This window comes from Rhinopithecus roxellana, chromosome 8, assembly GCF_007565055.1.
Source record: "Rhinopithecus roxellana isolate Shanxi Qingling chromosome 8, ASM756505v1, whole genome shotgun sequence".
NCBI lineage: Eukaryota > Metazoa > Chordata > Mammalia > Primates > Cercopithecidae > Rhinopithecus > Rhinopithecus roxellana.
In genome coordinates this window covers 118,033,969-118,048,761 of record NC_044556.1, presented here as the reverse complement: position 1 = coordinate 118,048,761, position 14,793 = coordinate 118,033,969, and the positions used below count along the sequence as shown (strand labels likewise).

The window sequence follows — 14,793 nt, the reverse complement described above, 5'->3', positions numbered from 1 at the left end:
GGGGTGGATTGCTGCAGAATTGATGGGGGAGTGCCTATACCAGAGTCACCTGCAAATCCTCATCCATGCATTTTTCATAAATTCCTCCAAGGTAATTAAATTCAGATAACTGTTTAAATGACCTACTTCTCACCATGCCCAAGAAACACTCTTAACCCAAAGTTTTTATAGGAGCTATGCCGTCTATCCATCTACAGATAAATTTTCTATCCCATAATCAAAGTCAGAGGGCAAGAGGCAGATTATCGTTACCATTGAGACTCAGAACCACCTCAGGGCACGAAACCCCCCTTTTCCTGACCCCCTTACCTGCTACCACTGAAATCATCTTCCAAGTGGATGGTGGCCCTAGGGTCCAGTTTGCTGGGCTTTCTGGGGTCCTCTGACACACACCCAATCTTGGAAGCGGCTGGCACTTGTGAATTCTGCCTCTGTAGAATGTTCTCTCTTTGCTGCCTCCTGATGGCTTGTCTGGCTTGCCCTACTTCTAAGCAATATACACCATCAAAACTGCAAAATCACTGTGGGTGGGGGACCCAGTTCATTTAACAAATACTATTTATTTATTTATTTATTTATTTATTTATTTATTTATTTTTGAGACGGGGCCTCACTCTGTTGCCCAGGCTGGAGTGCAATGGCGCAATCTCGGCTCACTGCATTCTCTGCCTCCCGGGTTCAAGCTATTCTCTTGCCTCAGTCTCCTGAGTAGCTGGTATTACAGGCACAAGCCACCATGCCCAGCTAATTTTTGCGTTTTCAGTAGAGGTGAGGGTTCACCATGTTGGTCAGCTGGTCTCGAACTCCTGACCTTGTGATCCACCCACCGCGGCCTCCCAAAGTGGCTGGAATTACAGGCATGAGCCACCATGCCTGGCCAACAAATACGTAAAAAAGAATTTTTTTTTAAAGCAGTTTTAGATTCACAGCAAAACTGAGCAGAAAGTAGAGTGTTCATAGCCCGTCTCCCCCATCAACATCCTGCGCCAGAGTAGATGAATACCATTTTGATTTTCTTCTATTGTTTTTCCTGACAGTTACTCCTTCACCCCACTAGTCCTCCAGTATCCTCTGTCCTGTCAATTTCCCAACACCCCGCTATAGCTCATCCCTTACTGTCTTATTACAGTGGAAGAAATAGCATACTGTGTGCTTACAGTCTTTTCAGTTATCCTGTATAACAACCTGTCAATCTTATGGCTTCATCTTGCCCTAACATAGCCCCTGTGACATAGGTAGGGCAAATATGACCACCCCCTCCCCTTTAGAGAGGGAACAAACCCAGACAAGTCAGGTGGCTTGAGCAAAGTACATAACTGAAAACTAGAAACTAAGACCCTTGCACTTTATGGAAGTCATGAAGTGACCTTGTTTGGCTAAAGCTCTGATTTCTTTATCCTCTTGACCATTTACGTTTCCTAATGTGGATACGCATGTGCCTTTGTCAAGCTGGATGCTGAAGTCCAATTGAGCCTACTGAGCTTGCTGAGTAATAACCTACTACAGCTATTTTTCCGCTATACAAAAAGCTAACCCATCTTCTCAGCAGCAGATGCGTGTGGCTGTGGCAGAGAGATCCTTGTTCTCCACATGGGAGAGGAATGCCCTGCTTGACTACTGACTAGTCTGTGAGACCAGTCGTGGCTCAGCCAGGGGATATTATGTCTTACTCTCAGTATCTTGAGTTTGTCCTTTCTCTCCAAGGTATTTAGATTCCTGAAAATAATAGGAACATTTCAACTATCTGCTAATTAAACGATAAGAGATATATTACTTTCAACAAAAAAGGGCAGCTGTTATAGCACAAACACTGAAAGCATCAACAGACAGGGGCCCAGGTTTGAGATAACCATGGCAAAACATCACATTTGCATTGGCACCAGCCTCTTTCAGCCACCATGTATAGTCACCAATGCTATGATATCCACTTCCAGAGTGTGATCAAAAGCTAGAGCTCAAGGTTGGTGCTGCTGATGATGGATAAGCTGTCATATGATCCATAGCTGTGACCTTGGCAACTCCAACATTGTATTTCTTGTGTCAGTGTTACAATTTTGGCAGCACTGAATGGCTGTTTCAAGATGGGTTCAATGATCAGTCCAGGATGTAACGGAATGTCTTCTCCAGCTGCTGGTTGGCAAGGGGGTATAGTGAAGATAGTTACTGGCTGGATTATAGGTCATGGAGAAGTTGCTGGGTTTATTTCTGTCCTTCACAAGTGAGACAGTTCCTAAGAGCCCACTGAATGGAAACTCAAAGACTTTTCCCACTAAAAGGGAGAAATGATGTGCCGTCCCAGAAACCTACAATAGCAAAGGCCAAGCGTGTGTGTGAGGGTGTGTGTGACAGTGAGCATGCCTTTGAAATCGCGGACCGCTAAACACAACACTCTGCCATGCTTGCGATTTTGCCTCCGAGATATTATGAGGCAGCAAACTAATTGCCTCACTCCCACCTGGCAGGTCTAGGTTCTAGAGGTGGCTTTGCATATCAAGAAAGTAGCAAAGAGAAGCCATAGACATGTACTATGCTCATATGGATGACAAGAGGAGGAGGGAAATCAGAAAATATATAGAGAATAATTTGGTGTTAAGAAAAGATTTTATTTATTTCGTGAATGAACTGAAGAGACATGAGCATGTGAACAGACTGAGGGGAAGACACCAGCAGAATGAACATTTAGTAGAAGCGAGGGAGGTTGACTGAAGGGTTAGGTCTGCAGGAGCAGTTTTGGGTCATAACCTATAGGGTATGTAGGCTTGGGTGTAGGTGACTTGGATAGTCAATAACTTGCAGTGAAATTTAAAATTTGGAGTGAGAGGTAGGCCAGAAGTCATTTCCTTCAGGGCTAGTTTATGCTACTATGTGAGCTACCCATGATGCACTCAGTCATTTCTGCTTGAAGACTAACTCCTATATTTGTGTAATGAGGTTCCACTTATCAGGACAGATGATGACTGGGGGTAAAAATATGTTGACCCTTGAACAACACAGGTTTGAACTACATAGATCCACTTATATGTGGATTTCCTCTGCCATCCCTGAGACAGCAAGACCAACGCCTCCCTCTTCCTCAGCCTTCTCAACATGAAGACCTTTATGATCATCCATTTCCACTTAGTGAACAGTAAATATATTTTCTCTTCCTTATGATTTTCTTAATAACACTTTCTTTTCTGTAGCTTACTTTATTGTAAGAATATAGTATATAATATATATAATATACAAAATATGTGTTAACTGACCATGCTATCAGTAAGGCTTCCGATTGACAGGCTGTTAATAGTCAAGTTTGGGGGAAGTCAACAGTTACATATGAATCTTCAACTGTGAGGGGGGCTGGTGCCACTAACCCCTGGGTTGTTCAAGGGTCAGCTGTACCTTGGAAAGACAAATGAAGGAAGTCCTTCTATGTGATTCTATCCCACATAAGTTAAAAAGGAAAACACTGTTAAATCTAGAAAATATAGAAAAATAGTTGTCATATGCTACAGGAGATTGGAAAATTGTGGGTCAAAGTAGCAAGGCATTAAATAAAAAGTCAAATTCAGGGTATCTTAAAACAACCAATTTCTTTAATTAGAAAGCAACAAACATGCAAATGGCAAGTGTAGAAATTTATTTGAACCAACATTTTCACTATGATGAAAATTATTCTTCAACATCGATCCAAGCTCCCACATTTGAAGGTTAGGGAAAATATTGCACTTTGCATTTTCTAGCACTCCTCATACACGGCAAAAAGTTTTAAAAACATTCTGCTAGTTTTGTTTTATACAATCTCCCAAATTCATGCACACAATCATTCCAAACCAATGTTAGGTTATCCCAAAAAAAGGGAGAAACTCCAAAAACCATAACCTTAAAATTTCACTAAAGCTCTGTAAAGAAAAAAAATATAATAAATGTCTTATACAAATTTCAGAACATTTAAGTGCTTGCCAAAAAGAGTTTATTATTCCTCATCCTCATTTTCATTCTCTTGACCAGAGCCTTCTGATCTGTCACCCTCCAACCGGTCTGGAAACACAGATAAGAGAATCGCAAAGAGAAATACTTTTAGTAATTACAATTATAAATATTTTTCAATGCCTTTTATTTAAAACTCATTAAAAATCAGTTCACCACTATGTATGGATGTTTTTTAGAGGCAAATAAAAGTATTATTAGCTTTGATTATGCATGTTATTCTAAAACATAAAAAATGAAAAAAGAAACCCACTCCTATAATCTTGATATATTATGTTCTACTGCAGTGGTTTTTAAACTGTTCTTTGGAGTCTAGGTTTCTAAGGAGGTACATCAGGTGCTGCAAAGGGGAGTGAGGAGGCAGCTGTGTGAAAGAAAATATGCGGACCATTGTTGAGGATTGTGTAATTCTGTTTGTAAAACAATTTTTTTAAATTAAATACTATGTTCCAGGCATTGTGCTAAAACCTGAGGATACAATGGTGACCAAAACAGATTTAAGTTTCTGGTCTCAAGGAGCTTATTTAGGTTAAATACTCAAGCGAATATAAACTTACAAACTGGTGAGTACAGTATGCTCTGTCAAGTTTTCAGGATTGACACTTGCTATTCTTCTGCTTGGGATACTTTTGCCCAACTCTGTAGCTATAAAGGTTCTTACTCATCTCAATACAACTATTATCCCCTCCGTGAAACTTCCTGGACGTTTCCAAACAGGCTATCTGCAGGATTTTGAACTCCCTCCTCCACATTCTAGAATATCTTGTATGAACTTCATAATGATGATCCTAATTACAGTAATAGTTGTTTGCATGTCTTCTTGCAGACCAGACTGTGAGTTCCTGGAGGGCAGGAGTTACTTCTTTTTATCTTTATATCCTTAGAGCCTAGTATAGGATGTTCAGTGAAGGTTTACTGAATACATGAATGTTAAGTTTTATGAAGGGAAGATACATTACATGAGGGTATTGTGAAGAAGGCAACAGAATGAAATCACTACCACCACCGAGATGGAACTAGGATGTTTCTGCCCCAGAAACATTTCCACATAGTAACATGGAAAATATTAAGGTTAAGCATAAGGAAAACAGTTCAGTCCCATTGTCAACAGCAAGAGAAGACTGAATCCTGAGATTTTATTTATTATCTACACAGGCTTAAATGCTCCCACTGGCTCCTAGGTCAACAGCCCCAAGAAAAGTACACTGAAGGGACTATATATCCCTTTTAATTGTTTAATTGTCCAAGTGAATTAGATTAAATCTCCTCTATGCCAACTCTAATCCAATGTCAAACCAATGAGATAATGTATGTGTAACCTTTATAGCCTTAATTATACAAATAAGTATTCAATATATATTTATAAAATAAATGAACAACATGAATAGACCTTTATAGATCAGTAAGGAATTTAAACACAGTGGAAGAATTTCTGACCAATAAAATGCTACCTAAGGGATATTAGTATTAAAAAATTACATTGTTTTTATTGTGTGATACTTACAAGAGAGAACAAAACATGAAGTTGCTATTCTACTTAATTAGGGCTCAGGAATGGGAAACTTGAGTTTATGACTGAATATATTCAAGAAACCTATTCTGTCATGTTAGAGCATGATGAAGCAGTAACGGCCTACTTCAAAGCTGGCAGGCTTCTTACCCAAGTTTCTTTTGGTTGTCACATTATAAAGAAGATGGGGTAATAGACAGTTAAGAGAAAATGTCACAGCCTTTAAATCAGTAAAGGTTAGACTTTTGCACTCAGAAGCACACAATAAAGAGACAAATGAGGGCCAAGAGTCTTTTACGACAGGTCACAGAATAAGTGACAGTGGCTTCTGAAATGAGGAAAGCAGAATAGTTGTTCTCTCCTCAAATCCAATTCATTTAAATGATGCACAATCACCTCTGCCAGAATATAAGCCCAACTTCTTGGAATAAATTAAATCTTCTGTTCATGAAACGCTGCTGAAGTGGTAAGACTGCAAAGCAGTTAAACACACAAATCTCTGGTTGGCAGTTATGGGCAAGAAGGTCTGAAGAACAGTGTGTTCTTTTACATAAAAACTGGAAATAAGAATCACTTCTATGTATACTGTTTTTCAAAAGTAGGCAATGTCAAATTGCTTTTGTAAATAAGGTTTACATTTGTAGAAAGGTTCCTTTTATTCTCTGTTAGAATATTTCTTCAGGAAAGTATTTTTGGCTGGGGAAGATATGATATGAAGAAATACTGAGTTTGCTGCAGAGAGAGGGAAGGTAGATAAGAAAAAAATTCCCCAATGGAAGCCTGTGTTCCACAAAAAAATACTGTTGTTTTATTTTCCAGGCTATCCTTTACAAAGAATTTATTTACTTTCTTTAAAAGAAATAATACAAACTCATTGTTGGCTAGAGATTTGATACTAAATGTGTACTTATTTACCAGATTATTCAATATCTATTGAGCCAACTACTATGTGGTAGGCACTGTTTTAGGAGCCTAAAGACCCAGCTGCAAATTAAGACAAACTGGGTCTCTGCTCTTTATAAGCTTACTTTCTAAGGAGGAAGACAGACAACAAACAAGGTACCACCTGTATTTTTCTCCTCTAATCTGTAATAAGACAATAAATAAAGAAACTAAAACTTAAGAGTGATAAGTACTTGAGGAAAATAAGGCAATGAACAAAGAATGACTAAGTGAGAAGGAAGGAATGAGAAGACACAGAAAGCAACTTTAGATTGGGTAACCAGAGAAGACTTTTTCTTTCTTTTTTTTTCTTTTCTTTTCTTTTGGGTGACCAGGGAAGACTTTCTTTTCTTTTCTTTTTTCTTTTCTTTCTTTTCTTTCCTTTCTTTTTCTTTTCTTTCCTTCCTTTTTCCTTCCTTTTCCCTCCCTCCCTCCCTCCTTCCCTCCCTCCCTTCCTTCCTTCCTTCCTTCGACTGATTCTCGCTCTATCGCCAGGCTGGAGTGCAGTGGTGCGATCTCGGCTCACTGCAACCTCCGCCTCCTGGGTTCAGGCGATTCTCCTGCCTCAGCCTCCCGAGTAGCTGGGACTCCAGGTGCGTGCCACCACACCCAGCTAATTTTTGTATTTTTAGTGCAGACGAGGTTTCACCATGTTGGCCAGGCTGATCTCAATCTCTTGACCTCATGATCCACCCGCCTCGGCTTCTCAAAGTGCTGGGATTACAGGCATAAGCCACCACGCTACCAGGGAAGACTTTTCTAAGGAGGTGATATTGGAGCTAAGACCTCAATTGTATGTGAAGTCCTGGGGGCAAAGTTGGGCAGAAGAACAAGTGAAAAGGTCCTAAATGTGCTATTAAGCTTGATGAGTTTGAGGAAGAGAGGCCAGTATGGCTAAAATGTAGTGAGCTAGAAAAAAAGGTGGACTGAGTGGAATTCAGAGGTTGGCAGAATGTATGTCATATAGGACCTTGAAGGCCAGAGTAAGAAGTCTGGGTTTTACTTTAAGAGCAATTGAGAGGCCGGGCGCGGTGGCGCAAGCCTGTAATCCCAGCACTTTGGGAGGCCGAGGCGGGTGGATCACGAGGTCAGGAGATCGAGACCATTCTGGCTAACACGGTGAAACCCCGTCTCTACTAAAAATACAAAAAAATAAAAAAAACTAGCCGGGCGAGGTGGCGGGCACCTGTAGTCCCAGCTAATTGGGAGGCTGAGGCGGGAGAATGGCGGGAACCTGGGAGGCAGAGCTTGCAGTGAGCTGAGATCGCGCCACTACACTCCAGCCTGGGCCACAGAGCAAGACTCCGTCTCAAAAACAAACAAACAAACAAAAAAACAAAAACAAAAACAAAAACAAAAAAAGAGCAATTGAGAGTCCCTGAGAATTTTAAGAGGGGACGATATCTAATTCGTGTTTTACAAAGGTGGTCAGCAGACTACAGCCCATGGGCAAATACAGCCCACTGACTGATTTTGGTTTTGTCTGACACAGAGTCTCACTCTGTCACCCAGGCTGGAGTGTAGTGGCGCAATTTTGGCTCACTGCAACCTCCACCTCCTGAGTTCAAGCGACTCTCCTGCCTCAGCCTCCCAAGTAGCTGGGATTGCAGGTGTGCACCACCACGCCCAGGTAATTTTTGTATTTTTGTATTTTTAATTTTTTGTATTTGTCTTTTTGTAGAGATGGGGTTTTGCCATGTTGGCCAGGCTGGTCTTGAATTCCTGACCTCAGGTGATTCACCTGCCTTGGCATCTCAAAGTGCTGGGATTACAGGCGTGAGTCACTGTACCTGGCTCTGTTTTTATAGATTAAATTTTATTATAACAGAGCCATACCTGTTCATTTACATACGATCTATGGCTGTTTTTGCATTACAATGGCAGAGCTGAGTGGTTACAATAGAAACCATATCTGGCTATTAACAAAAAAATTAATTGACCCATTTTAAAGGATCCCTCTGGCTGCTGTGTGAAAATCAGACTGAATGAGGACAAGAGAAGCAGAAGCAGGGAGATCAAGGGTATATAAATATTAGGTCTACAATGGAGTAAAGTTAGTATCACTTACTGATGGAGTCAATCTGCAAACGATTTAATAAGTGATTGTGATCTCAATAGGATGACAGGCTTTGCAAACCCATGACAGAGAAATGATGACTATCTGTGCCAAGGTCCAGAGGTATAATGGGAAGAATGTCAAGAGATAATGCAGGGTTTTATAAGGCATGTTAACACATTTGGACTCTACCCTAAGAACATGTGTGGGCAAAGGAGAATTTTAAACAGGGCAGTAAAGTGATTCTAAGACATTCTAGAGGAGTCTAGAATGATCCATGCATACCATTACCATCTTTTCAAAGCCTCTCAAAACTTCCAGGGATGTCAGAACTGCCTTTCCATCTCAAGAGGCCACTAGACTAGCAGTCTTTAGTACATTATTCATGAGATGAACTTTGGTTGCTTTTTAAAAATGTAGAAGCTTAATCTCTATCCAGCTAAAATGAACCAGAATCTTTAGCAGGTGAGACCTAGGTAAGTATTTGTAGTTTGTAAAAGCCCTACAAGTGATTTGAAGAGGATCCTTCATTAAAAATCACAGCTCCAATAGAAAGAAACTATCTTGTATCTATTCCCTGGACTTCCTAGGAAGCCTTCTGGAGTAATGGATGAGCCAAGAGGTACTTTGTGGCTACCATGTGCTTATTTGATCCAAGTCCATTTTGAACTCTCCTGCATATGCACACATTATTGTACTTGGAATGCAGGACACTGGATAGGAGAGGAAAAGAGTGGTTGACTAACTGACCCATCAAATAACTAGATATCTTAAGGATAAGGGCAGCAGAAATATAACTCTTGGGCACTTTATTCTATCTAGTATTTTGTATAAGAGAAGCAAGAAGACAAGCTGACTAAATCAACTAGAAATTGTCTTTTTGATTGCTGGCAAAAAGAGATGAAAGAAAGAGAATTTTTATATTATAAAACATCTTATCTAATTCTAAAACCAAAGAAGGATGGTAGTAAACTAACCAACCATTGCCACATTAGCACAAATTAGATTTTTGTGCAACTGGAAAGAGAATTAATTTTCTGCAGGAAAACTACTGAAGAAGAGCCATCCACTAGATGGGTAAGCACATTTTAGGTGTCATTACCAGTAAATGTTTTTCTTGTTTTAAAATGCGGCTTCCTCAAATGTGAAATGCAAATGGATGAATTTTAAGGGTTACTTGCTGTTATTGAACAAAATATATTTTTAAAAAGTTAAAGTGTTATTACAATTTAATAAACAGAGGAACCCAAAGAAGTATTACAAAAACATTTTGTTGGTCTACTAACATTTTTTGTTTACATTCCAGGTTTATTTTCTGTTGTTATTTTCACCATTTGAAGTTTTGCCTCCTTCCTGGTAATAGTTAAAATTTACATTTGAGGATTATTTTCTCTCTAATTCTTTTAATTACAAACATATGGGTCTTCTTTCAATTTTTCAGATGTGCTACACTTTCTCTCCTCTGTAAGGGCTTAGAAAAATGCTATCTGCTGTCTACTTTCTGTGAAATACTTGTTTCCATTCCCCACTCTCTCTGAGGAAGTGATATTTAGTTCATTGCTTACGCAGTTCTTAAAATAAGAAGTTATCTTAACAGAGTGAGGATGGGAGGGGACAGCACGATTATAAAAACGCTGAGGTGGGAAAGAGTTTGATGTATCCCCAAAAATCAAAGAGGGCCAGTGTGGATGGAGTAGTCACAGAAGAAAAGAATGCTGTAAATCAGCTAGAATAGTTTGAGATTAGACCATCCAGAGGTTTGCATGTCATATGAATGATCTGAATATAGTCCTGTAAGTGAAACTTATAGTTCAAAGGGGAGTAAGGGCTTGAAAGCTAATTTCAAATTCTGGCTTTAACATTTATCAGTTGTGTGACTTGGGCTAAGGATTGGAGCTAAATGAGGATAAAACTGTGAAATAGTATAAGCCTGACACATTATAGTTACTCTATAAATGGTAGCTATTATTATTAAATGATAGCTCATACCAAACGTATAGAGACATTTATGAAATCAGTGAAGAGTGATAAACTCTTTTGTTTGATAAACGTATTTTGCTTATAACAGAAACTAGACCTTTTATTTTGTTAAAAATTATTCAATTCCTTCTTGAACATTAGTTGTACTATATGCATTTTTATGTATCTGTGGCACTGCACCTCAGAGTTTAAAACAAAAAAATACTGAAAAAACAAACTGAGGTATGTTTCATTTCTTAGCATGTAACATTTATTTTTGTCTGGGCTATGACTGATTTTCAACAAACCTACCATTAAAGAATATGCACTATATCTTAAGGTCTACAAATGTAGTTCATGAGGAACTAAGTTACTGTGCTAAGAACAAGCATTCACAGAAAACCTAGTTTAGAAGTTAAGCTGCCTTCATTTTGTGATATTAAAAAATACATAAATCCCTTTAAAGCAGATCTTAAATAATAACATGTTTTTCAAATATAAAAGTGGTTTTCGTAGTATACTTAAAGTTCCTACCAGCTCGGATATGATTCAGTGAAGCCAACATCCTCAACATGAAAGAGGCTGGAACTGTAATGGTGTTTCTAGTTTCTTCCAGCATGAGTTCATTTCGAGTTATAACCTACAAGGCAAGTTAAAAATCACATCAAAGATCATAGAGTAACTGTACCTTTTCCTTGAAGATCAGGCAAACAGTAAACAATCAGCCAGTACTAGGAGGAATTACTTCATTCTTTATGCATCTGATGTCTATATTTCTGCCTTAAGTCTATTCAATGCCAAACAATCACTGTAACTTGCATTTAAAGGAGGAAGGTCAGAGAACACAACTCTTTCAACTGGCAGAAAAACAAAGGTCAAACTTAAAACATGAGGGTGCTTAAAGCAGTTAAGAATTTAATTTAGCTTTTACTTGCAATTTGTTTCTCAGAGCAATTTACTTTGTAGGCTCCTTGTTTTCCCTACAGGAGAACTGATAACTTTAGTGATACAATACAGTTAAATTATTATCCATGGGCCACTTGAATCCGTTCAGAAGATGTTACCTTGACTGAAGCAAAGTAGTCTTCAAAAATAAATTTTGGGGCAAGGGTTAACAAGGAACTGAGCCTTAAGTACCAAGAATAGGATTACTTGAATATTCGTGAACATCCAGAGATGCAATATGTAACCATGAGCAAAGGAAAAAAGTGGAAAAGCAAAAAACATGGCAAAGGAAAAAAAGGATGAAAGAAAGAGTATCAGATGAAGAGAAAGATCAACAATTGCCCAATACGGAAATAATAAATTCCCAACTCATTAGGGTGTCTCACAGGGCCCTTTATAATCTTACCCTCACCTACCTGTTTAGTTTGATTGAGCTACTTTTGTGCATGTACTCTAGGGTTCCAGGCACACTGATGGTTCATTTACCCTCTCATGCTTTGGCACATGCTGATCCTTCTGTCTTAAATGCTCCTTTGCTCCCAATCTGCCCGGTGAACTATTCTCAGACTTCTGTCCAATTCTTATTTCTTCTGTGAAGACCTCTCCATCCCATCTACCCCACTTACAAACACAGCTGTTCCTCTCTGTGGGCTTCCAAAACACTGTGTGTATACCTCTGACTGACACAGACCCCACTACAGTATGTTCTAGTTGTTTACATTGTCTTTCCTACTAAACTCTGAGGGTAGGGCTTTATCTTTTTTAAACCCAGCATTATCTATAACATACATCAAATGTTTTATAAAAGTCTATTCAATGAGTAAAAGTATACATGGGAATTGTGCTACGAACAGTCACTGTTAGTCTAGAGTAGTGGTTTTCCAACTTACTAACATTTTTAGCAATGGATTCTCATTTTCATAAGAAACAGTATATGAGAACCCACAAATAAAAACCCTGGCTGAAGTTGGGGAGGAAAGGCCCAGGGTAATGCCTTCCTATTATCCACCTTCCCTCTCCCAATCCCAGAAGAAATCTAGACCTCCAAAGAACTCACGTTGAAAATACTGTTTCAACAGGCTTAAAAATATCTTAAAATATAATGATAAAGGAAAAGATTCTTCAATCATTTGTTCTGCTATACACTAATTCTGAAAAAGAAAGTTCCATTTCCTTTTTAAGAAAAACTCAAAATGGAAAAATAGCTATACTAAAAATGGAAAAATTGCTATGCTTTTGGAGAAACAGCCATAATAAAATTATTTTCTTGAAAGGACAGAATTGTTTGTGTGTGATTCTTTATTGTAATGACATGAATACTCAAACCTGTTTTTCTTAAACTACACACTAATCTGGTATTACTGATGATCAGTATTATAATTAGTAAGCTACTATTTTGATTTTACCTCCCTAGTATTATAGACATACTTGTAATTTTTCTTTTTCTTAAAATTTGACCTCCTTAACTGCATTATCTTGTTTCATATTAGCAACTAATAATAAACTGCTTTAATTTTTCTTAGGGAAGCATTTTAGGAACAAATTGAAATATGTTCTATAGTAAGTACAATAAAAATCTTACTTCATCAGCAAGTTTTCGGTTAAAAATCCTTGACTCTTCTAATGGTGACCAGATCTTTATGTCATAATCTATGCCAGATGAGGCTAAAACTAGAAATGAAATTTACATATTAATACGAAACCTAGAAACATGCCATTAATTCAAGACATGCTTATATTATGCATATATGTATATATAGCAAAACTGAGCTTGAACAGCAATTGTACACTACACATTTAACTGTTAATTGAAAATATTATTTTGACAATTTCCTAAAGTTATCCTAGAACATAATTTTAAGACCATGGTGAAGTCACTCAGATTCACTGTTGAGATCACTTATTCATTGTTCTTTTATGAGATATGTGGGCAATTTCAAAAAGAAGACAAGAGCAATGCTCTTTTGTTCTGATAAATTAATTCAGACATGGGAAGACTAAAAATGACTGGATGTTCAATTTGGATAGACAATAAAAAGTTCAGTCACATCAAACCTCTTACAGCTTGTAAAACTTAGAAGTAATATTGGGAGGATAAACTTTGTAACCTATTTTCTTTTACTGTGTGCAAAAAGCAGATTATAGGTGTGTCTGAAGTTCAAGTACAGCTATTATTGACTCTAGTGGTGCCTAGTCAGATAATTTGGATTATTCTTATAATATTAACAACTAAAAAAAAAATTTTTTTTGTATGACTGATGAGTCATACCAATAATTTCTAGCCATCACCCTAGAAAAGGTATCTTACTTGGGTCAAATGGATGTGGCTGCAGGCAGTTTACCACATGATTATCAGCTTCCAGAAGCATCAAATGCTCAGCAGTGTGCCGATCCCAGATGAAAATGTGGCCACAGTCAGAACCACTCATTACAAAGTTAGCACCCCAGAAATTGGCTTCTTTTATCTAAAGGTTAAAAAAAATTATTTAAAGATTCAAATCAAAGTTATTAAAACAAATATTTATGCTGTTCTTACAATTTTTTTCATTCTCACATTTTTAAAAAACTGCCTTAGAAAACAGTAAAATTAAAAATTGATGCTGGGCACAGTGGCTCACACCTGTAATCCCAGCACTTTGGGAGGCCAAGGCAGGAGGACTGGCTGAGCTCAGGAGTTTGAGACCAGCCTGGGCAATACAGTGAGATCCCCTCTCTCTAAAAAAAAATTTGACAAAAGTCTGTCTTCTAGCTTCTTTAAATTATGATAGAAATTCATCAGCAAGGGTAAGATGGCAGTAATAGAAAATCCCCTGTAAGAACAGGGACTTTGCTTTGGTCAATACTATATTTATAGCACCTGAAACAGTCCTTAGGACACAATAGGTGCTGAATTATTTACTGCTAAATGGATAAATACGATTTCTGGGTTTTGGACAGTGTAATGGTAATTTCTATATATATATATGTTGTTGAACTTTCCAAAAATTGTACCAATTTAGCTTTATAAGACTATGAAATAATTCACAGAAAAAAGAAATTGTCTTTTGTATTTTGCTTTAGACTCAAAGAACAGAAAGCACTAATTTTTTCATTAGCTATTACAAGCTAACACAATTGAGAACGATATAAACATATTTAATTTTTGAAGCAGAATAAAAGGCATATGATATATTGGAATAGTTATAATGACATTTTTAAATGAATGCACATGAGTGAAACATCAAAAATCTTTGTATTTCAAATGAGGATTTTAAAAAATTTTAACTGCAGCTGCTACTTTGCCATTTTCGGTGCTCTCACAAAAGAGGGGAGACAATGTTGTTATCTGAGCTGCTGTTACATTTACTTATCTTCTCCTTTCTCATTCCTTCCTCTAATTATGTTCATACTAACTTTTAGGCAATAAAATGCA

The 14,793-nt window shown here is 37.8% G+C and overlaps 1 protein-coding gene across 9 annotated transcripts in view; it reads right to left on the bottom strand.

Moving 5' to 3' along the window:
- Positions 1-3,553: 3,553 nt before the first annotated feature.
- The window catches only part of DCAF6 (DDB1 and CUL4 associated factor 6), a 141,441-nt gene continuing 130,201 nt past the window's right edge, over positions 3,554-14,793 (bottom strand). For all 9 annotated transcript variants that reach the window (XM_030935411.1, XM_030935412.1, XM_010371788.1 and 6 more), the window contains 4 exons: positions 13,690-13,846; positions 12,964-13,052; positions 10,971-11,076; positions 3,554-4,020 (listed from right to left, as the gene is read on the bottom strand). In XM_030935411.1, the coding sequence (XP_030791271.1) occupies positions 3,956-4,020; positions 10,971-11,076; positions 12,964-13,052; positions 13,690-13,846 (417 nt within the window). In that variant the 3' untranslated portion in view covers positions 3,554-3,955. The remainder of the gene's footprint in view (positions 4,021-10,970; positions 11,077-12,963; positions 13,053-13,689; positions 13,847-14,793) is intronic.